At 41.3% G+C, this 22,957-nt stretch overlaps 1 protein-coding gene across 2 annotated transcripts in view; it reads right to left on the minus strand.

Moving 5' to 3' along the window:
* The window catches only part of TRIP10 (thyroid hormone receptor interactor 10), a 173,762-nt gene extending 151,050 nt beyond the window's left edge, over window positions 1-22,712 (minus strand). Inside the window, exon 1 of one of the 2 annotated variants that reach the window (XM_085600427.1) lies at window positions 22,487-22,712. In XM_085600427.1, coding sequence (XP_085456553.1) covers window positions 22,487-22,510 — 24 coding nt within the window. In that variant the 5' untranslated portion in view covers window positions 22,511-22,712. The remainder of the gene's footprint in view (window positions 1-22,486) is intronic. The other variant, XM_085600426.1, reaches the window with a different exon arrangement.
* Between the last annotated feature and the right edge of the window lie 245 nt (window positions 22,713-22,957).

Genomic DNA, 22,957 nt, shown 5'->3' on the forward strand with positions numbered 1-22,957 from the left:
TTAAAGTAAATCTAGGTTATGTTTTTGGAAAAGTATTTGGGGTTAGGATTTAAGAGTTGGAGTCAAGGTTAGTATCTGGGATGGTGTCAGGGTTAGGGTTAGCTTGGGTGAGGGCGGGTGAATGCACGTCTTCCCCAACATGACGTACTTGTCATGGATTTGTTGTAGTTCAACAATGGGTGTCAATTCTCTTTGAAGCAAATGGTTTCAATAAACAGGATTCTCTTCTGAAGTATTTTTTTGCATCGGCATTCTTCATAGCAACAGAGATACAACTGGAGATTTCTGGACATGCAACTGTAGTACCTGTATCTAGCATCTACTTCAGCTGAAAACAACCTTTTAGGTCTCATCTACAGATAGCTTTAGCTGTCTACAGATCTATTGATCATATATAGACTTCGAGTGGACTTTGTGTCAGCCCATTGCTCACGATTCGATTGTTTTCTTGTCCATCTCAAATTTTCTGCTCTTGAGTTCAGTTCACTGTGTTTTGATTGAAGATGTATTCTCTACTGCTCATGTCAGAAGGCACTAGGGACTATTTTCTCTCCTTTTGTGTCTGTCTATGCTCCTCCACCACTCGTAATCTCTCTTTATCAATTATTAGCACACCCATCTCCCTTGCGCAATCACAGCTGCTACATTGGCAGCTGGTCATCTTTAAATGGATTCAGCGTAGAGCTCCCGTCATGCCCCATGGCGACGACTACTTCCAGGTGAGTGACATGGGCGGCAGTGTGAACAGTTGATAGTGGCCCTTGGAGGAATATGTGCCTCTGAGTTTCCAGTTTACCGTTGACCCGCGAGGGATTAGAAACAAGGAGGACTTTTGTGCTGTGGAGTGCTTTCGAGCTGCGACGCTGTGGAAAAGTGGCACTGGTGGGAGAAAGCAAAGTTATGATGAGTTGCGTAATTTGGAGGAGGAGCTGGGACATCTGGGCAGGCGGATGGGCAACGCAGCTGGTGCGAGGTTCCGCCATAGGACATCAGCAGTGGGGTGAGATGCGTAGCCACCAGTGGTCGGGCCAAGATGGTGGAAAGGGACATTTCGATGATAAAGGTAACCTGCCTATCTGTATGAGAATCACAAACAAAAATACAATACCCCCTGCTGAAGCTGAGAGCACGAAAATATTTTAGTGAAAACATCGACACGGAAAACAGCAGCAAGGCAATTAGGGACAAGAGGGTGGGCTCCTATAAGAGGTGCATTAGACACCTCTTTTAAGCGAAAAAGTCCCTTTGGGAGGGTCGCTGAGGCAGTCCACTTAGTGATGGTTGCAGCCTGCATCACTCTCGGGGCTTCTGCAGGCTCCCTGATTCAGGCTAGGTCAGATTGTAGAAGCTGGGAGAAGAACCGTGGAAGATGTCCATGTAGGTGTTGAAATAAGGAACTCAATGAAGTGCTCTTCACTTTGTGAAGTCTCAGTCAAAAATAGGCTTACTGCAAAGAGGCCTAAACATCGTTGAGCAACAAAGAGCACAGGTAAAATGATTGAATCACCAACCTTGTTCTCAGGACAAAATGAATTGTCACTGAATACGGACCTTGTGGTGGCTAATAACAATACTAAGCCGGTTACTTGAACGAGGGGACCGTGAGGTGTTGCTGGTGTCCCCTCAACCTCACCTGGAGTCTCGTTGTTGTTTGCCTGGGCTCCTCTCACCGCCGCTTTACCGCGCGGCCACACAGCGGCGAAAACTACCGCTCCCAGGTGCCCCAGCGGCTCCTGACGACGGAGAACGCGCCCGGAGGCGCTTAAAACACTGGTGCTCCTTCCGCGTCGCGGGACGCGCGCGGGCGGACGCCGGGCTAAGCCCGGGCAAAGGGCGGGCCCTCTGTGGCCCTCAGAGGACCGATTGAGGCCGGGACGGGCCCCTCCACTAAACCGTAAGACTTTGGATTGTTTTTAATTGAGTGGTTAATAAGTTTCACTAGGTATATTGACACATGTTGGCGTCGCCGCTCTTGTGAAAGTTTAATTGAAGTTTTAGGCCCTCTCAGGGGCATAATAAAACATGGCCAAAGTGATAGCAGGAGGTAAATCAGCACCTACCTCAACGTTGGATAACTACCTAGTTAAAGTTGTCACCAAAATCAACAGTGATAGACGTAAATCACTAGGTCATGGTTCAAATGCTTTGCCTTCAGGTCCTTTGTTGAATGATATAGACATTGAACTCTCTACCTCACCCCATGTCACAAATTGTGAAAATGAAAAGAATGATTTAACACCTTTGGATGATCACACTCCTAGGGATCAGGATCTATGTGAAGTTAATAGAGATCTAACAACTGACGTTAATGAGACTGTAGAAGATTCTCCGGAACGGCCATCCCAGAGAATGTTAAGATCCCGTAAACGGACTCATCTTAAACAGGGTCCCACACGAAGCAATCTTAAGAAGACGGGCTCTGTGCCTACCACTCAGGCTACTAAGGATACAGCCACTACTAATCATCCTATGGCTAAGTTAGATTCAGATCAACTTGAATCCCTGTTAGGCCTCGTAGAGACTAAAATCTTGAAAATTGTTGAACCCTTAGTTACCAAAATTGGCGAACTATCCGTCGAGATTGAAGGTCTACGTAATCTCTTGGCAAATAAGACCATTTCTTCTGAGAACCCGACCAAAGCAGCGGAGGACCTACCAGTCTCTGTTGATATCACGAAGCACTCAAAGAATACTTTAATTAGCACAGCCCCACCGGTGACTGTTCCATTAGTAAATGAGAAGATTACCTCTCCCTCTGGCAGTTGCCCAAGCAAAAATGACGTAATATCAAGTACACACCTGGGAGGTGCAAAACCAGATCTCCCCCCTGATTGTGCACCTTTTGTCATTGTGTTAAAAAATGTTCCTCCTTTGAAGGATGTTGCCCAGAATTTCTCCTCTGAAACCCATGAATCTCTTAAAAACAAATCAGTATCGTGGCTAAACAGGAATTTTGGCTTTCCAGCACATTTATCCCATTTGATTTTGACCGCGAGAAGAGTTTCCTGGGTTGGGCGATCACGCAAGACTATAAAGGGGGACTGTGTATTAATAAATTTTAGTAATCCCCACATAGTGCACAACATTCTATCAAAAGCCACCTTGCTTCCCTATACAGGTGAGGGTATCACCCTCCATTCATTGGGCCATTTTTATAAAGAACAGAAAATACTACCCCACAGTGTTCTATGGGAGCCCAGAGCAAGTCATCCTGAAAGCCAGTTTCCTCAGGGACTTGCCATTTCAAATCGCTTTCAGGCCCTGAGTAACTTAGACTCTAATGATTGACTGCATCATGGGGGCACTATAAGACCTGGCATGGAGAACTTGCCCGCTGTGGAGGGTGAGTTCATGGTACCAGGTGGTTCTGTATCAACCATATGTGGAGAGGATACACAAAATGTTATGCCTGCATTGGGGACTGTCAATGATGAAAGAGTGGATGCAACCGTCAGTATCCCACAATTGCCCCTTGGCTCAAGCGTCCTTAGTTGGAACATAGCTGGATTAAACAACAAAGTGCACGACCCAATCTGGAGGGACACTCTATTAGGTCATGAAATTATTGGCCTGCAAGAAACTTGGGACACTGAAAACACTTTTCTACTTGATGGTTTTTGTGCCTTTTGGTCACCAGCGGTTGCCTCAAATAGGGGAAGGGCTAAAGGCGGTCTTTTGACCCTTATTGCATTAACTATTGATGGCAAATACAGCAAAGTAGAAACGGGTTCACCTTACTGTTTAGCAGTCGAAATTAATTCCAAATTAAATGGGATCTGGCTTATAGTAAATTTTTATAATTCGTTTATTCAGAATATGCCTAGTGAACACTTACGCAGTCTATCTGATTTTTTACAAATGTATAATGAACTTTGTAAAAATCCGTATTCGGTTATTGTGCTTGGCGATTTTAATGTTCATCTATGTTTTAAAGATTGTTTTATATGGGACAGTTTAGGTCCTCAAGATCAAGGTAACTCCCATTTTGAACATACACCACAGGGGATCCTTTTAGACGAGCTTCTAGTTGGGAATCATTTAGTTTACCCCGCAAATGATATAAATGACACCCCGACTTTTAAAGGAAGCGGATTAGGTTCCACCATTGACTACATTTTTGTTACATCAAATTTAGTTGGAAATGTATGTCATTATAAGGTTAATTGGTCTACTTTTAGCGACCACAATCCTGTCCAGTTAACTCTTATTGATGATCTTAATAAAGGAATAGCGGATAAACCGACTGTCAGTTTACTGGACATAAGGCCGACAGACCAAATGCGACGCCTGAAATGGTGTCAGTTGGTCCCAGAAGATTTCACCAAAAATCTGTGGGAGATGGTTGGGGAGGAATTACTTCTGTGTTCACAAGATGGGATCTGTAGTGATGCAGTGTTGACAGCTTATCAAAAAATCTGCTGTCAGGTGAACAGTGATCTTAAAAAAGTATGTAAGGATAATCCCAAAGTTGGGGAGAAATGGTTTGATCACAGCTGCTCACTCTCCCAACGGAAGCTTATGTCAGCTCTTAAAGCGGTTCCACCGGACAGAGCGGAAATTGCCATCTGTAGGAAGGCCTACAAATTGGCTCAGAAGAAACGTAAAACTGAAATCAGGGAAAATGCATGGAATGATTTACTGTCCACTGATGTCATTAATAATAGTGCGAAATTCTGGTCTATTATAAATAAACCTTTTTTTAATGGTAAAAGCAACACTGAGCTTGAATGTGGCATCCAAGAGGATGCCTGGTATGCTCATTTTAAACAGGTTTATGATGGAGATGGATTAAGGGTGGGGCCCTCATTTAATTCTGATAACTATACGTTGACCTTCACAGAATTAGAGGTGACAAATGCTATTTTACAAATGACAAGTAATAAGGCCCCGGGACCCGATGGAGTCCCGGCTGACCTTTTTAAATCAGATATTAAACTCTGGTCTAAAATTCTTTTTAATGTTTTTACAAATGCATGTCAAAAGGGCCTCCCATCAACATGGGCAAAATCGGTGATCGTCCCTATTTTTAAAAAGGGGGATAGAGGCGACCCGAGCTGCTATCGACCAATTTCTCTTATAGACTCCTCAGTGAAAGTCCTGGGGAGAGTTGTTCTTGCCCAACTAAATGGTTGGCTAGAGGAATCTGGAAAACTCTCTATGGTCCAGTATGGATTTAGGAAAGGGATGGGTACCATAGACCAATGTTTAAACTTACAACTCTTAATTGGTAAATACACGGTGGCCAAAAAAGGAACCTTATTGGTTGCCTTTATGGACCTGTCTTCGGCCTTTGACCGTGTTAATAGATCAAAACTATGGCCCATGCTCCTAGATCTTGGTGTTGATAAAGAGATTGTTTATTTTTTAGCGGACCTACATAGAGAGTTAATAGCCACAGTTCGTTATGACCAAAAGGGAAACTGTACCAAAGATATACCCATATCTTATGGGGTCAGGCAGGGGTGCATTTTGGCACCTCTCCTTTTTACTTTATATATAAATGATTTGGACACTACCCTTGTCGCCTCATGTAAAGATATCCCCCATGCGGGGAAACACTCAGTCCCTGCCCTTTTATATGCTGACGATGCTGCCCTAATCGCCAGAACGGGAGTGGGCCTTCAGCTTCTGTTAAATTCTTTCGCTGATTTTATGAAGGATTTGGACTTATCTGTAAATTTTGTAAAATCTCATGTCATGGTCATTGGCCCTAAATCTGCCAAATCCAAAACTTTTTCTTGTGGGGGCCATCAATTATCGAGAGTCTCTTCTTTTCCTTATCTGGGCGTCCTCTTTGATGATCGAGATTCCGGGGTAACCCAGATACAGGCAAAAAAGATTGTGTTTTCAAGAGCTACAGTAGGAGTGCTGGGTTTTGCAAGAAAACTGGGAGCCAGACCACTGAAGGCTCTTATCCAAGTTTACAAGGCTAAGTGTCTATCCATAGCCTTGTACGGAGCTGAGGTTTGGGGCATTAAAAATGCTAAAAGCATCCAGACTGTCGAGGATAGATTTTTAAAAAATCTCCTCTCAGTACCAATTTGCACGGCTAATTATATCGTCCACCAGGAATTAGGAATTGGTTACCTTGAAGACCGCATTGCTCTGGCCCCGATCCTGAAATGGATTAGCATCTGGCTCAACCCGGATTTACACCTGAACCACACCATTTTGAGGGATTGTCTCTCGCTCGATTATTGCCCGCATATACCATGGTTGAAATATATTCGGACCTTGGCCAACAATCTCGGGAGACCAGAGTTGTACCTTTCCCCCGAGAATTTGGTAAAAGGCGACATCAACTGGTGCAAAGAAAGTTATAGTTGCATATCCTCTTTTGCAAGGGAAGAGAAGGAGCTGGTTAAGGGTTCCGTTAGGAGCCACCAGCTCTGTAAAACAACACCTCTCATGGAACCCTATCTGGGATATGTAACAAACCCAAATCATCGCTTTCTTTTAACCAGATTTAGGTTGAATCAACTATACTCTTTGATTGGAGCTAAGACAGATTGGAAAAGGGTGTTTGACCCTAGCCCTTGTTCCTGTGATAATTTCTCCACCCAGGACATTATACACCTCTTTTTCTTTTGTGAGCACTTTATTGACATCAGGAAACGTTTCTTAATCCCAATTTTAAAAGATAAAGGCTTTGTCCAAGTGAGACCTGCTTTTTTGTATCTACAGCTTTTAAATAATGTTTGGGAAACCTTTAATATTGCAAGTTTTTTAACTGTGGTAATTCGTACTCTGAAGAAATGAACTGTACCCTTTTTAAATGTTGGTAATGTGTTATTAATGAAATCTCTGTTTTTAATATGTATTTATTGTAGTATGCTTTTATGGTTTGCACTAAACCGAATAAAGACTTTTGACTGACTGACAATACTAACAGTGACGTGAGGTCTTGGATTTCGTCGGCCAATATAGGTACACTTGGGCTACCCTGTTTGGCACAGGTCCACAGAATCAAGCAATGCAACAATCAAAGGAGTACTGCATCAGGACAATTGTCATTGGCTCCACCCACAAAGTCAACATGCCCAATATTTCCACAATTTGCAAAGCCATCCCTCTAGGATCAAATTCTGCTGCCGCTCTCCTCGACCACTACTAATCTAGGGCTTCATAGTCCACCACACAACGAGGCATCATCACTGGAGAAAGAATTTTCCAACAGCAGCAACCTCTAAGATGCCTCTGTATTAAATATCAATAGTAAGGAGGCGGATATTTCTATTACTGAGTGTTTGAACCTTTAAATGCTCCTCGTTTCGCGGACACAATCAGACCAATTGATGCAGGCACAGAGTTCGCAGCAAGGGAGCTTTCATGTTTTCACCTCAGTTCAGCAAGCAACTGACTATGTGGAGAGTATACATTACTCAATAGTTGAGGACTAGTAGCTGCAATCCTTCTATCTCCTATTTACTAGTCCCCCTTTGGGGGTTTTAGTTCTTTCTTAATTTGATATTATGTTTTCGATCTTTGAATTGTATATTGAGGTTTTTTTAATTTGTGCATTTAAAATGGATGGCACAATGATCTAAATTGACATTATCTGGTAGGTCGACATTGTGAGCAGTACACTTTGTTTAATAGAGTCGCAGATAGGATACAAGTAGCTTATGTAGCCATGCACCCACTCCACCTGAGATAACAAACCTGGATGCACTACCAAGGTACCGAATTCAGTGTGGTTTCAACGGGGGTTCACTATGAGAGATGGCACGAAGGAGGGAGTGTGGTGTTATCCTCGGGAGCCCTGACTGAGGAGGTTCCAAGAGGAATTGCTGGGGGTGGTATTGGGTGGGGGAGGGCTCACTTTAAACAAACAAAACAAAAGTCCAGATTGAATATTCTCGGTAGGTAGGGATTAGAAGTATGAAAGCGAGATTCTGCATCTGTTAAAGAAGAATACAAGGCTGTAGGTCTTGGCGAGTAGAGATCCCTGTTGTACTGAGTCAAGTTAGGCTTCCCTTCAAGCAGATAAGGCAATTATGATCCCTAAACTTATAATGTAATGTAAATGGAATTAACAATAAGATCAAGTACAGGAAAACACTGGCATGGTTAACAGCATCCAATGCAAACGTTATTTTTTGGCAGGAAACCCACCTTAAAATCTACTGTGCCTCTGCTAATTATCCCAGGCCACATCTCTTATGCGTTTTTTGCCTCAGCCAATGCAGCAGTCATACTGTGGTCATACTGATTTTCAAGGTGCTCCAGTGTGATGGGTAGCAGGTGATAAGGGGTCCAGGGGCAAGGTGGATTTGAGCAAGCAGTCTGATACAGCAGCAACTTGTCAATTTTATAATCTATTATGACTTCATTGAAGATAACACCACCGTTTTATAAGCAATATATAGTTTTGCCACATGATCAAGGTGGTCAGTTGTGCTTGGGGGTCATTTTTATGTTATCCAGAATGCAAGGCTTGACTGTTCTGGAGCCAATAAACAGCAAAACAAGCTAAAAATCGACTTATTTTCTGCAAAAGTTATAACATGACCTTGCATTAATAGATTCATGGTGGTCTGATTATCCGCAGGGTAAACTATATACTTGCTATTCTAAGTGCTTTTATTCAGCGTCCTGGTTTGATTTCTTTTTAGTATTGCATTTTTTGCGTTGAGGTAAGGTGGATACCTTAGCAATACCTTCTCTGATCACTTAGTTGTCTCTATTGAGATGAAAATAGAAGATCCCAGGGCGACTCGCCCTAGATAAGGCTTTGACAAGTGTCTCAACTAATGAGACTTGGGTTGCAAGTATGTGCACCACATTAGAGGAATTCTTGAAAAGAAACATCAGTACTGCTACTTCCTTTTCTATATGGGGAGGGCTGAAAGCCTCATTTGAGACGAAGCAACATCTTTCAAAGCGAGAATCAGTAAGCAAAATAAAGCGATAGCTAACCAACTTCAATCTGCTTTAAATGCTGCTACTATAGCTTTTACACAGTCCGATACATCAATAGCCAGGATAAAGCTAACACAAGCATGGCAGAATTTAAAAGATTACTTGACAGCTGCCGAAATAGTGAACCAAACATGTTTTTTAGAAAAGCTATGAGGAAAGAGAGTATGTTGGCGTATATTTAGCATGGTCAATAATGAAAAGAAGCAATAATGGCATGATCAAATCAAGCTTTGATGTGGTCACCAATAAAGTTGTTAGTCGACCAGATTTAATTGGAAAGGTTTTTCTCAAACACTATGTAAATGTAAATGTTTTGTACTTGTATAGCGCACAGCTACCCGCAGGGGGTCTCCCGGCGCTTGTACGACTACCGCAATGGAACCCTTCCTGGTTTTCCTTGTGAAGTGTCCACTCCTGGGCACCCCCATGGTGAAACCAGGCATCCCTCGCGCTGTGGGGGCCGTTGTGGAGACTAAGCAAGCTATTGCCCAGAGTTGCAGCGTGGGACCCATGATTAGAATAGGCACTGAGGCAAGAATATCCGGTCAGAGGAATTTATAAGCCCGAGATTAATGAAAAGAAGCAATAATGGCATGATCAAATCAAGCTTTGATGTGGTCACCAATAAAGTTGTTAGTCGACCAGATTTAATTGGAGAAGTTTTTCTCAAACACTATGCAGAACTTTATAACAGAAAAACCCATAATCGACATGATGGAAAACTATATGAAAGCTAAACAGTTGCCTGCTCTTATCAGTTGATCAACAAGCAGCAGCTGTTGCTCCTATTTCACTATGTGAGGTGGAAAATGCAATAAAAACATCCCCTAATCTAAAACGTGTGGGAGTGATGGTCTACCTGCAGAAGTGATAGCTATTTATGAACCAATTAAGTAAATGTTTGGTCACTCTAATGAAATTTTAGAAGGTAAGGGCCTTCCCAGGTCCTTCACAGAGGCAGTCATTATAATCTTTTTGAGAAATGGTAAACCACGGAAAGCCCCGGATCTTTTTGTCCAATTAGCTTCTTAAATTGAGACTATAAAATGTACGCAAAAATAACAACAAGTAGAATGGCCCCATTAACACATACTTTGGTCAATAAAGAGCAAAACGGCTTTCTACCAACAAGACTGATAGCTACTAACACTAATTATTTAGTTCAAGCTATCGATTATTATTCAGCTAATGAGACCAGGCCAGCTATTATTATGCTGGATGCTAAAATCGCTTTCGACATGGTGCAGTGGGAGGCAGTGGTGTGGAATTCCTACAGCCAGACGCCCAGGACATATCGCTTGGGGTCAAGAACAACATGTTTTCCAGCTTAATTTGTCCTTGGAACAGGTAGGCTCAACCTTCTGCACCACAAACTCTTTGGCTACCAGTTTACAATACCATATTATTAATCAGGTAAAGGCATGGTCTACAATTAAGGAAATATTTGAGTACATATGTTGATGTTGTTCGAACTTGGATTTAGGGTTCATTAATGCAAAGCCTTTATGATTAGGGTGAGCATTCTAAGGAAATGCTGTAAGCTCGGCCTGCACTACAGACAGTGGTTTAAGTGTTTGCAAAGTTTAATATAAGACTACACATTATGCTCCCAGCGTGGTCTCTGGTTAGATGCAAATATTTGCAGAAGATTGAAAGCAAGATTCATGATTCTTTGCTTTCAAAATAAAAAAATGCAACTTGTAAAAAATGTTTTACTAGACTACTGTGAAATTTTAGGTACCATTTCTTCTAAGCCTTATATAGTAAAATATGTTAATTTAAAAAAATATATTTTTTATTGGCATTTTATAGTTTATTATCTTACAATCCACATTTTGTGCCATTTGCAGTAGTAGTACATTCAAGATGACATGTTTTCATGAGGAGGGTATAGGAGTAGAACAGCAATAGGCGTATACATATTCAGTTAACTACCCATATTTCCTTTCTTAAGCAACTTGCATGTCTGAGTGTTGTATTTTTCTACTCTATAAAGTTAATCTCATGGTCCTGGTGTACCAATGGTTCGTGTGGGGGGTACGTTGCGTTGGCTGCCAATATCTTGTACCCATGTCACTCTATGTGCAGTATACTTTTTTTTAGAAACAAAAAAACTCCAAAAACAAAGAAGGAAGAATAAACCCAACTATTTCAACCTGGGGTCAAAACTCAATCTATTTACAGTTCCCTGTTCTTTGCGAGGGTCTGATTATCCCAAAATCTTCATAACGGAAAATCAATGTAACTGGTTTCAACAAAATTAAGGGAAACATGAAAATAAACAGGCATTGGCAAAGCCAACTGGTCTGCCATTGGTGGTCAGCCTTTTGGTTTCATCAATGCTTGCCTTGTTTTGACACGTTTTTGAAAAACTTTATTCTTCTGAGAACTGCCAGACTCCCATCATTATTGCAAACCTTGGCAAAAAGCAAAAATAGTTTTTGGTCTCAAAAGGTATGCATTGGCACAGTAGTTCCTGGCACTGACAAAACTACTTTGTGTGCAGATATACTCCTTGTGAAAGAGCAGAATGCTGTCACTCACGGCGAAGACAGCCAATAGATAGAGAGAGAGATAGAAGTTTAATAAATACAAAAAGGTCTTGGTTAACATCAGACTTAATTAGGGACCCAATACTTAAAATCATAAAAGTGCACCAAATGTAGATGCCCTGGCATTAGTGTAGATTTACAGCTTCAGAATTCACAAGAATTTACAGAAGTAAGCCAGGAAATCGTACTCCTCGAAAATATTTGTGAACTGCATTTTAGCACGACCAAATATGCATGTGTAATTTGCTCACACGGAAATATGTTGAGCTTTTACAAGTTCACTTTCCATCCAACCACTTTTTTCCCAGACCTGGACGAAGTTTTACGTCTGCCATTGTTGGGAGAAAATGTTGTACCTTTCTCAATATGGGGAAATATTAAATAAGAGCTGGTGAAAACCCCTAAAACATGCAAGTTAGTAGCTGAGTTTGACTCAAAAGGGCATTCCAAGCCTGAAGCCATTGCTTACTGCAACTCCAGCCGCAGTATGTAGATCTGTGGAACGGTGTCAAAATAAGGGAATTGCTAGCATTCAAACCCTACTATAGTATCAGCTCCGGCATAATCAGAGAGCCTATTATCAGAGCTCTTATTTAATAAGAGTGCTGTCATAATTTGTTGCCGCACTACATGGCAACAAAGGGACAGGTGTTTTCATTTTTTTTAACACAGGACAAGTAGGTTTATGAAGCAACCTGTCCATGGACAAGAAGATATTTTATTAAATTCCACACCCTGGGGGGGGGGGCGTGTTATTTGCTATATTGATGAAATTCAGGTTCCCGCCTAGACTGGTTGACCTGCTGTGAAATTTATATAAAAAGTCAGAAGTTAAAAATGTAATCAACCCCAAAGTAGTGGGGCACATTCCTACTAGGTGGGTGAGGCAGGGGAGCCCTATGTCATCTGTTCTCTTTACGCTATTTAGCGAGACCATGGCAAGTACACTTAGGCAAGATCCTAGCATTTTTCCACCAGTCAGTGGTGCGGAGACATTAAAATTGTTTGCGGATGATACAATGTTGTATCTGGCTGCAGAACAAAACAACATTAGGAATGTGTTCAACAGAATTGAGGAATTCACTCGTATAGTTTTCTATAGCGCAAACTCAACCCAAAGGTATCAGAGCACTTTACATGCGCACCAGTTGCATTACAGCCAGACACATTCATTGTTGTTAGGCACGGGGAGATTAAGTGATTTGCCTAGAATCACAGGATGTTGAGCGTGCCTGCTGAGACTCGAACCAGGTTCCCCAGCTTCGAGGTGGACCGCTCTAACCATTAGGCCACATTCGCTCTCATTCAAATACATTTTATCTCGGTATGATGTTAGAAGAGGCAGACGTTAAGCTCTCCACGTTTCTAAAAATAACTAGGCTGCCAAATCAAGCTAGGTACAATATGCCCCACTTTCTTGCTAATAGATTTGATAAAGTATGGCAGGAGTTTCATGTTCCTTGGCTTCACTTATGCCCAAGCTTAAGAACTTGTCGCACAATAGACCTACAGTTAATAATGTCTGCTATATCCAACGGGGAGATGGCGGGGGTGTCTCAAGCTTGAAGATTTCACGCACACTGGTTTATTAATATCATGGCAACAGTTAGTTAATAATCATCCCGAAATCGCTCCCAGTTGGTAGTTTAACTATATACAAATCAGAAATGTTCTCAGTGAGAGCAGACAGGTATTCTGCAAATTAGCAGCGAGTATTAGCAAAGCGTACTTTGTAACTTGTCTTAAAGGTATAGGAATTTGATATAGTCTGTGGCACCAGAGAAAGTGATACCTTCTTTTTTAGATACCATTGCAGCCACCACGAATTGCAAGATTGAGCGACGTCATTGGGAATTCGATGACAAAATTGGCTGCAAAGACATACAGTTAGCGAATTACAGAAGGATGTCCTTTTTCAGCAGGGAGGATTATATATCGTACTTCATACCTTATCCATCAGATGTCCCAGCATTTTCAGCTGAATTTTTCAGGTGTGATAACGTGAACGGTGATTGGTTGCATATAAGCTTTACATGTTCAAATCTTCATTGCTTTTGGGTTCAGGTGTTCAGATTCGTTAGTGAAAAACTCCAGCTGATTTTACAAACAGATCCCTATGGGGCTTTATTTGGAATGATTTCACAACCTAGTAATATGATTGTATGGCAACAGCAATTTGGATTTGCCACCTTGCTGACTGAAAGATCATTAATATTACAAAAATGGAGATGGATTGAGGTGCCTACTCTTAATCAATGGCTTAATAAGAGCAAAAGGGTTAAGCAGTATGAGAGTTCATATCCTGCAAGAATTAGGTCTACAAAAAAAATTGTTAGAAATGTGGTTATTTCTGCCTCTAGGAGTTGTTCATTTTTACAATTAAATGGGTTATTACTTAGTCGATATTAGATTTGTGCCACATAATGAACGATGCTGAACATTTTTAGGGTGCAATGGAGAAGATGATAATATATTGGACTACTATATATAATGACTTGTTTTACTTATTAAAAAACTTATTATAAGAGGTCATACTACCCACCAGGCCATGTATTCACCCACTCACTTTTAAATATTTGAAAATAAATACCCCACCCCACAAAATCTTCATAATTTTCTGCTTCCTTCTCTTTTTCAAAAAAATGTATTTAAAAACAAGTGATCTTTCTGTAAGGTGCTCACGCAGCATGTGTTTTTTCAGAAAATGTAACACGGATCTGCCCCCATCCAGGACCTTTTTGGGGTACCCCTATTCTACACCAGAACATAACACCACCATAAAATCTACCCCAACCCCAAAATGCAAACATCCCATTACTAATGATACGTTGCATGTGTGGTCGTAATTATACAAATATCGTTTCCGGACTAATTTAGCATAGTTTAGCTTCAGCGTCTTATACGTGTAAGAAGTTTGTTTTTAGAATAAGGTATTTGCAGCAAGAAGTCAAACGTACCAGCGGAGCGCGGGGAGGCGAGGGTAGAAAGGGCTGATTAGTGCAGATTTCTAGCAGAGGGCTCTGCTATCTGACTAGTCAAAGTGCAATCTCGGTGCCCCACAGAATTCAAAAAACATTTTTCAAGCAGCACTCAAGCAGTGCCAAGATACCAGGGTGAGGGCCTTGCAGTCCGTGGGGGACCCATGAACCAATGCCCAACTCCCACCTGTGAAGTGTTCTTCAGCGTCTAAGGATACATTACTTTAGATCAGGCTTCTCCGAGTGGCTAGTGAGCTGCTGGTAGTTCTCCAGCCATCTGTAAATAGCTGTAGTACATCCCAGTCTACTAAATTTGAAGCTTTTGCTTGGCTGAATTAATATATACAAAAATTGAAAAGTTTGCATCCGAGACGAACATGTGTGGTTCTCAGACATCATAAGCGGATGCTTGGAGAAAAATAGTTGAATTTCCAAAATACATTTAAAGCGGATATTTAAGTGATAAATCATGTAGCATTGGGGGGAGAGTTATTACTAGTATTGTTCACTTGCCGCCAAAGGCATTGTAGCTATAGTTGCTATGTATTACCAAAGTAAAGGCATTACAAATTGACAAAGCCTTTTTTATATTGCTTCTTGCAGCCCTGCAATGGGGTGACCACTGATGGTAATCTGGTCTGATATGGATATTATTACAACACTGACAATATTAGTAGCTTGAGATGATTTTCATTGAACATAAGTAGCTCGTCTTACATAAAACGTTAGAGGACCCAACTTCAGATCTCCTATCAACCCGCACCCTTTGATGTCCACCAACCACTGTGAGCATGCTGCAGCTTCCTGGTGCTTACGATGCCTCAAGGAGCTTAGTAGCTTCAATAACGCAGAATATTAAAACTATGTAAAACACTGAAAGAAACAAATAATCCCTTATAATAGGTATGCAGTCTCCCAAAAAGAAAGCATGCACAGTGGACAGCTCTGCTGGAGGATGAGTGTCAGCCACATCAGAGCACTGCCAGACTCTGCCTTTAATCCTTCTGAGATCGACAATAAGGGAACTAATGGGAGAAGTAAATATCAAGCATGGGCACCGCCAATAGGTCTGCAGTTTTGTTTGGGGAAGTGGGCCACTGAGTGTTGCCCTTAGCTGTCCTAGTAATATCCCATAATGAGGCAACATTGCAGGCTACAAAAAATATTGAAGCTGGGAGTGGGGCCCCTTTCATGAACAGACTACACGGTCAGATTTAAGATCTACACTTAAAGAAAAGTGTTATGAAAAGGAGTCATGTGATGCAGCCTACGTGTGAGCCTAAAAAGCAAACACAGCTTAAATACTGTACAGGAGTTCCTTTTGGCAAAGGGTTAATATTTCTGCTGCACCTTTAAGAAGGGCCTTCTAATATGAGAAAAAAGTTAAACAACATTTCAACATGACAGTAAAGTAAAACAAATATATGCGCACGGGCGATTAGAGAACAGCATAAAGGCATCCAATTGGCAAGCACTACCTAAACAAATAAGCCATAAACTGACAAATAATGTCATGTCACCAAAGTAAACACATCGAAATACACACAATGGCAGTAGTCGAACAAAACAAGCATTTGCAATGCAATCAGTCTCGCCTTTGGGATCTTTTATGTATTTAGCTATGCAGCACATTAGCCTGGGTGCTGAACCATCTACTGTTCTTTAACATGAAGGGAAAGTAAGCACTAAACTGTGTGACACGCCAAGTATGGGAACACATGGAGAGAAATATTGCCTTTCAGAGGGTATTGGTATAGTCCAAAGCTCTGCTTTTAATATAAAATCATGGCCTTCGGTGGTCACTGAAAATACTGAAAATATTATTGTCTACGGGTGCTCCTGGAAGACAATTTCTATGGACTGGAATCTAAAGAATGCTAAAGTGATTCTGGTATTTTACTGACCTCTGCTCGTCGTTTTCAATCAAGAAAGTTTAATAGAGGCAGTTGAATAAGCAGAAAGCAATTCTGGTATTTTACTGACCTCTACTGGTCGTTTTCTATTAAGACAGTCAAATAGAGGCGTTGAACAGAAAAAAATCACTAAGTGGAAGCAGACAAGTCCGAGGATTGATCTCCAGAGCCCACAAAGTACATACACATATAAGGATATACTAAAGTATATACAAGAGGTCTCAAATGCTCGACCTAAAAAACACTTGATGCCCCATCACCAAATCCTAACGGGAGTATAAATGATATAATGTAATCATCCACAAAATGATATGGCCTTGATAGACTGCCCACCCAAGCAATGGTAAACCCTAAAGAACTGATGAGAGCCAATGGCTTAGGGGTCAGACACAAATCCCACCATCTGTGTACTTAGTATTGTACTTTATTTAAAGAATTGATGACAAGGCTTTCCGAACGGCTAAAGCTATCTGAGCCACATCTAAACTGGAGAGATATAATTACAATGAGACTTCCTGTCATTACAGTGATTCTCACATATCCAGGAGGAAGGAGCCTGAGGGCACTATCTAAGACGAAATTCACCTTCTGGATTTGTGAGCACCCAGTCCACTTGCATTCTGTAAACAACTTCTGAGTTACACCTAGCATATTACTAATCGAGCACATCATCTTACCTATTTAATGTAAAGCCAGTCGTCTCGTTCTGTAGCTTTGAGAAGTGCTCTTTGGGGTAGGTTTGTTCTGTCAAATAACCTAAACAAATGCCATTGTAATTAGGAGTGTTATGCTCTCTAGAGCCTGGAACATCGTCCCAGGTATTTCCATGCCTATGGAGATGTCTTTCCTGGCTACGAAGGAAGTTAACCTGGTGGAGACTGGGTTGTGGGAACATTTAGATCCCTAGGTCCTCAAGTTCAGGATCACTGCTAGAGAGGTTTGGAATGAATGGCTGTGCTGGTCTCAGGCCCACTTGCTGCCAACTGCACTGTCTGAGAAACACTTGTAGTGATCCTCTTTCTGCTGCTGGGATAGACCGCTCTGGGCAAACGACAACCCTTTTATTCTGAAAGGCCTCAATTATCTCCTTCCCATCTCTCGTGGGGGCTCTTTGAGGCATACCACCATGAAGTCTAGTTATAATTTCTACAGAAGTGCATCACATTGAAAGAGAAGCCATACCATTCAAATGCAGTGGCGCCTCTTGTGGCAAAGTGTGCTGTCTTCATCTATCTGCTTGTCAGAGTCATTCCAGTAGTGGCAACTTGGGAAACAAGAATATAGCCCTATTCATCCATATTCTCTGGCTGAATTCTCAGCAGCATGTTTGCTTACTTGTTGATCTGTGACACGCTGCACAACTCTCAGTATCATATGTGCTAGATAGAGGAGACAACGTGATAGGTCGCCACCAACTTTGAGGGACTATTCTCTACAGACATTTGTCGATGCTCCTGAAACTCTGGGAAAGGAGTTTTCCCTAACTTTGCAAGGACCAGCTGAAACTAAAAACAGTGCTGGAAGTCCAAAAATAAGTTCAATTGAATTGTTTAAAGGCAGCACCTAGCATAAGGCATTGCTGGGATGACTGGTGTTGCATGTCAAGTACAGTCACATTTGGAAAATGTATGCTGATAGTTGTCTGAGACAGTGGCGTGCACTATGCTGCTGTAACTATTAGAATGCAGCTATTTATAAGGCAACATTCCAAGCACTTCCTACTTTGAAAGTCTTCTGGTGTTTGGTACTGATACTAGAACAGTATGTTAAGAGATCGATGAACTTGCAAGCAGCGGCTGAAACTTAAAACAGCACAGGAAATACAAAGTGAAACTGACAGGAAATTCTACATTTACCATAACGTATTGCTGGGATGACTGGTATCGTAGTCTAGCACAGTCACTACTGACAAAGCAATTAATAAGTGTGTGCTGCATGGATTGGGGTGGGGGGGGTCTTAAGGGAGCGTTTGTCGACCTAAAAAAAGGACGACAAGCTGTTTATTTAACCCAGCTAAAACCATGAAAGAGCTTTTCTGACTTTCAAAAGCTTGGGGGTTCTAAAATGAATGTAAGCAAAATGGAAATTATTCTTCTGAACTGCTCTATAGACACTTTAGCTCCAGAATTTAGGCGGATATACAATACGCATACAAAGAGATATCTTGGAGTACTTTTTTCGGATAGCCCAGATGATCTCTTTTCACTTAATTTTTTACCTTTATTAAAAAAGGTGGGCTCACTCTTAGATCATTGGAATTTACTACCCTTGTCTCTTATGGGGCGGGCATCGCTAATTCGAATGTCGGTGTTACCCCTTTTTAATTTCCTTTTTAGCGCAATTCCCTGCGCAATCCAGGCCTCTTACTTTAAAAAAAATAGAAGCTTTGATCTCCTCTTTCTTATGGGCAAAAAAATCTCCCAGATTAGCACTGAGCACTTTATATTTATTATCCACACAAGGAGGGCTGTCCCTCCCAAATATCAAGCAGGGCTCGACAAATTCACTCGACCGCTCGCATTTGCGAGTCAGATTAATTCAGGACGAGCTATTTTTAGGTCCTACTCGCCCTTACTGGCAAGTAGGAATACAAACTGACCCTTGACCTCTGCCTCTGAAAACAGGGGAAATGTGACAAGATAGCAAGATTTAAAGGCATCTTTATTGCTCACAAAGTAAATGAGCAATAAAAATGCTTTTAAATCTTGTTAACATGTCACATTTGCTCAGCTTTCAGATTAGAGGTCAAGTGCATTTCAGCTGGGTCGAGGAGATTTTGTAGGTTACTAGACCTGCAGGTCTAGTGCATTTTTAATGATTTTTCGAGCCCTGTCAAGGAATATTATTTCGCGTCTTTTGCACATCATAGCCACAGTTTTTTTTTAGATTTGCATGAGACAGATAATTTCTTTATGAAAAGGATGTTGTTAGAATTGAAAATCCATGACCCGGTCAGAACCATGAAAGATCAAAAAAAAAGTACGATATAAATCCCTCCAGTGGATTTTCAAGGTGAAAACTCAGTTTTTTAAATTTTATGATTTACCCATTCTAAGTAATAAGACGAATTTAATAAATTTTAGCTTGGGAGACGCTTGTTGTATGGACAAAAAAATATTAACACTTTGGAAGGAGAATGGTTTTGAGAAAATTGAAGACTTCATGCTGGGAAATAGGTGGAAATCCTGGGATGAAATTCATAGCCAGTTAATCCACTCGCACTTAACGCTGAACTGGTCCTTTATTAGGATAAATCCAAAACTCAAAGGAGAATGGTTTTGAGAAAATTGAAGACTTCATGCTGGGAAATAGGTGGAAATCCTGGGATGAAATTCATAGCCAGTTAATCCACTCGCACTTAACGCTGAACTGGTCCTTTATTAGGATAAATCCAAAACTCAAAGAACTTGATATTGGAAATTTATCCAATAAAGAAAATATTTCCACTATCCTTAATAATAACATACAAAAGAAAATGAGTTTCTGGATTAAAATATTAAAAGAAAGTAAGGACCAGGACTTCTACAGCAAGATTACTGAAAGATGGGAAAAGAGGGAAGATATTACAATTAATCAACAGGTATGGGACAAAATAAATAAATTCAATAAAACCATCTTTCGAGGAGCAAATTTTAAACGTATGCAATTTTACAACAAATGGTTAATATATAGAACCCCATCCTTTTTACATAATATCTTCCCTCAAGTAGCCGACAAATGCTTTCGTTGCGATGAAAAAGGCACTTGGAAACACATTGTCTGGGAATGTCCAAAAATCCAGGTTTTATGGAAGGAAATAGAAAAATATCTTTCAATCGTTCTCAAAACTAATATTGTATTTGATGATCTAATTCCCCTCCTAGGTTGCTCTCATATCCATACCCAACATGATGAGTCCCTTTTTATAGCTTCTCTAATAGCTAAATCCCTTATATTACAGTCCTGGAAAACAGATCTTGTTCCATCCTTCCAGGCATGGAAGACAAAACTACTCCGAATCCAGGATAGGGAAAGAAAATATGCTCTTAGATCAGGGGCCCTTAAAAAATATGATAAATATTGGAGGGTGTTTGATCTTTAAATTTGTCCTGCTATTACTTAACTAGATTTATACTTCTGCGAGAACATCTATTTGTTTACTAGTCGTTAACGACTGTCTCGATTTCGCACACTGCACTTTACAATTCAGCTCTGGATTATCAACTGAGTAGACGCTCATTGTATTTAAATACTATGTACTGTTTTTATTCTAACAAAATCTCTTGAATATTAATGACAGTTGATTGATCGTTTGCTTCTATACAACCCTGCACTTTATAATTTAAATGTTAAAATGACAATCTGTATGAATGTTTTCAGTACTCTTTTTCTCGCACTGTATTAATCGGATTCGACTGTATCCTTTTTTCTATATTGTATTGTTATATTTGAACTCTCAATAAAAAAAATAAAAAATAAAAATTAAAGAGCTTTGATTGCTCAGGAAAGAACCACACACTTTGGTTACTATAAACTGGCTATCTTTTAATAAAGGGACCCTCTATAAATAAGGACTTAAATTAGCAACTTCCCTCATTTTTGTTTGCTTTTTGCACCTAAAATAAGAACTAGCCTTTTCAGGTTTGTTTCTGATACACCAAATACTGATAACCTTTTCAGATATTCCATCCATCCTCTCAAAAATGATGAGGTCTGTCTGTTAAAAACATACCGCTCTCTACCTTAAGTTTAAAATTTAGAAAATATTTATTAAACACACTTGTCTGTAGGCTTCCTGCAGTGGAGGAATTGTTTATGACGCTGCTCAAGGCCTACTACGCCTGAGGAGGGAAGCAGGTACAACTCTAGCCAAAGAGATGGCGATGAGTGCCAGAGAAACTACACAAAGCTGCAAATTATACGCTCTGGAGCACTACTCAACATTGACTCTTCAGGACACAATTATGTGCTTTTCTGTACTATTTAACTGTTCTAGGTCTCTCCAGCCCAGATGAAGAACGATTGTTTTGACTTCAGTGCTGAAACAGCATTATTGCCATTTCTTAAAAATGCCATTGCTCACACTAAATTTCTCTCTTAAGACTACAGTACATTTTTTTCCAAATAGAACAAAGCCTCTTCGAAATCTAGTGACCCCAGCGTAACCCTCCAGGTGACCTCCCAGATTGCCACAGTCTCACTTCCCAGTAACAAAAGACTAACACCCAGTGAGTCTCACTCTCCCACACACCCCACATTGACAGATTAATAAAAACAGATGAACGAGCTCCCTTGCTCTGCAGCCAAAAAAAAACATATTCTCGCAATGAGTGATCTTAAAGTTTCATCTCTACTAATGTCATTGGTTCACTCTCTGGCAGTAATTCGATCATCCCAGTCCTCAGTTAATAACTTTCAATTCATGTCCCCAGAGTAATAAAGTATCACACCCACTGATCAAAGTCTCATTCCCTCCGACCCCAGTGACAAGTGACCGTTGTCTACCTCCATCAGTGCGAGTCCCACCCACAAACTGACCACAGATTGATGTTCTTAAACCTGTATGGTCAAAGTCCAACCCACTCCATGACCTAGGAATTTGAGTTTTCGTCAGTGGCTATAGCATCATGTTGTAGATGAATCACAGGATACTTCTAGTTAAGTTGCAAGATAGGTTTATTAAGACACAGCAGAGCACATCACCTCGTCAGCTGACCAGACCATCAACTGACAAGAACAGAACACTCAAGAGGAATGTAGAATGCACACAGGTATTGTGGGAGGTGGAAACACAAAGAAAGGTCTATTGACCACAGGTGACCATGTTACGAGGACCACAAGTTTACTACACATCACAAAACCCCCCAAACATATCTCCCGAATAAACCCAAAATTGTACTCCAGTTGACAGTCTCACTCCCTAAATGGTCGTAGGCTAATCACTCAGTGACCATAAAGCCTTACAACCATCCCTGACAAGTGATGCATAAAGTCCCCCCGCGACCAGACTCTCACTTGCCCAACCACTTACTGCTGCGTCAGAGCCTCAATCTTCCAGCATCACTTCCAAATCACCCTACAGTGTAATAACCCGAAGTGACCCCATTCCCCTCCTTGCAGCCAGCCCCACCCCCGCACTCACCCACAGCTCGCTACCCCAGTCCATGGTCGCTCCTGGCTCCTCCGGAGGTGCGCTTCCTCGAGAATGAGGCGCGTGGGTGCTCCGAAGATAACGGACCTCCCGCTTCAGGTGGGGGGTCGGCTGCTCTTGGGGATGACGATAGGGGGACACCGCTCGCCACAATCTTCAGACGAAATCACGGAGACAGGAAGTGATTCCAGGGAAGAGTCACAGAGCCAGCAGGAACAGGCCCGACCCACAGCCCGAAGCCACGCCCATTACCGATGACCAGCCCTGCCCATTTGTCAAATCACGGCCCCTGTAGCAATGGGCCCCACCCACCAGCTAGACATCTCAGCAGGGCACGCCCATTTAATATCGACTTGCCCACATTGAGAAGGTAACGTCAAACTCCGCCCATGCGAGCTAGACTGCAAACCCACTTAGTCCCAAAACCATATAAACTCCCGGTCCTCAGTTGACAAACGAGCC

Source organism: Triturus cristatus, chromosome 4_2 (genome assembly GCF_964204655.1).
Source record: "Triturus cristatus chromosome 4_2, aTriCri1.1, whole genome shotgun sequence".
NCBI classification, from domain to species: Eukaryota; Metazoa; Chordata; class Amphibia; order Caudata; family Salamandridae; genus Triturus; species Triturus cristatus.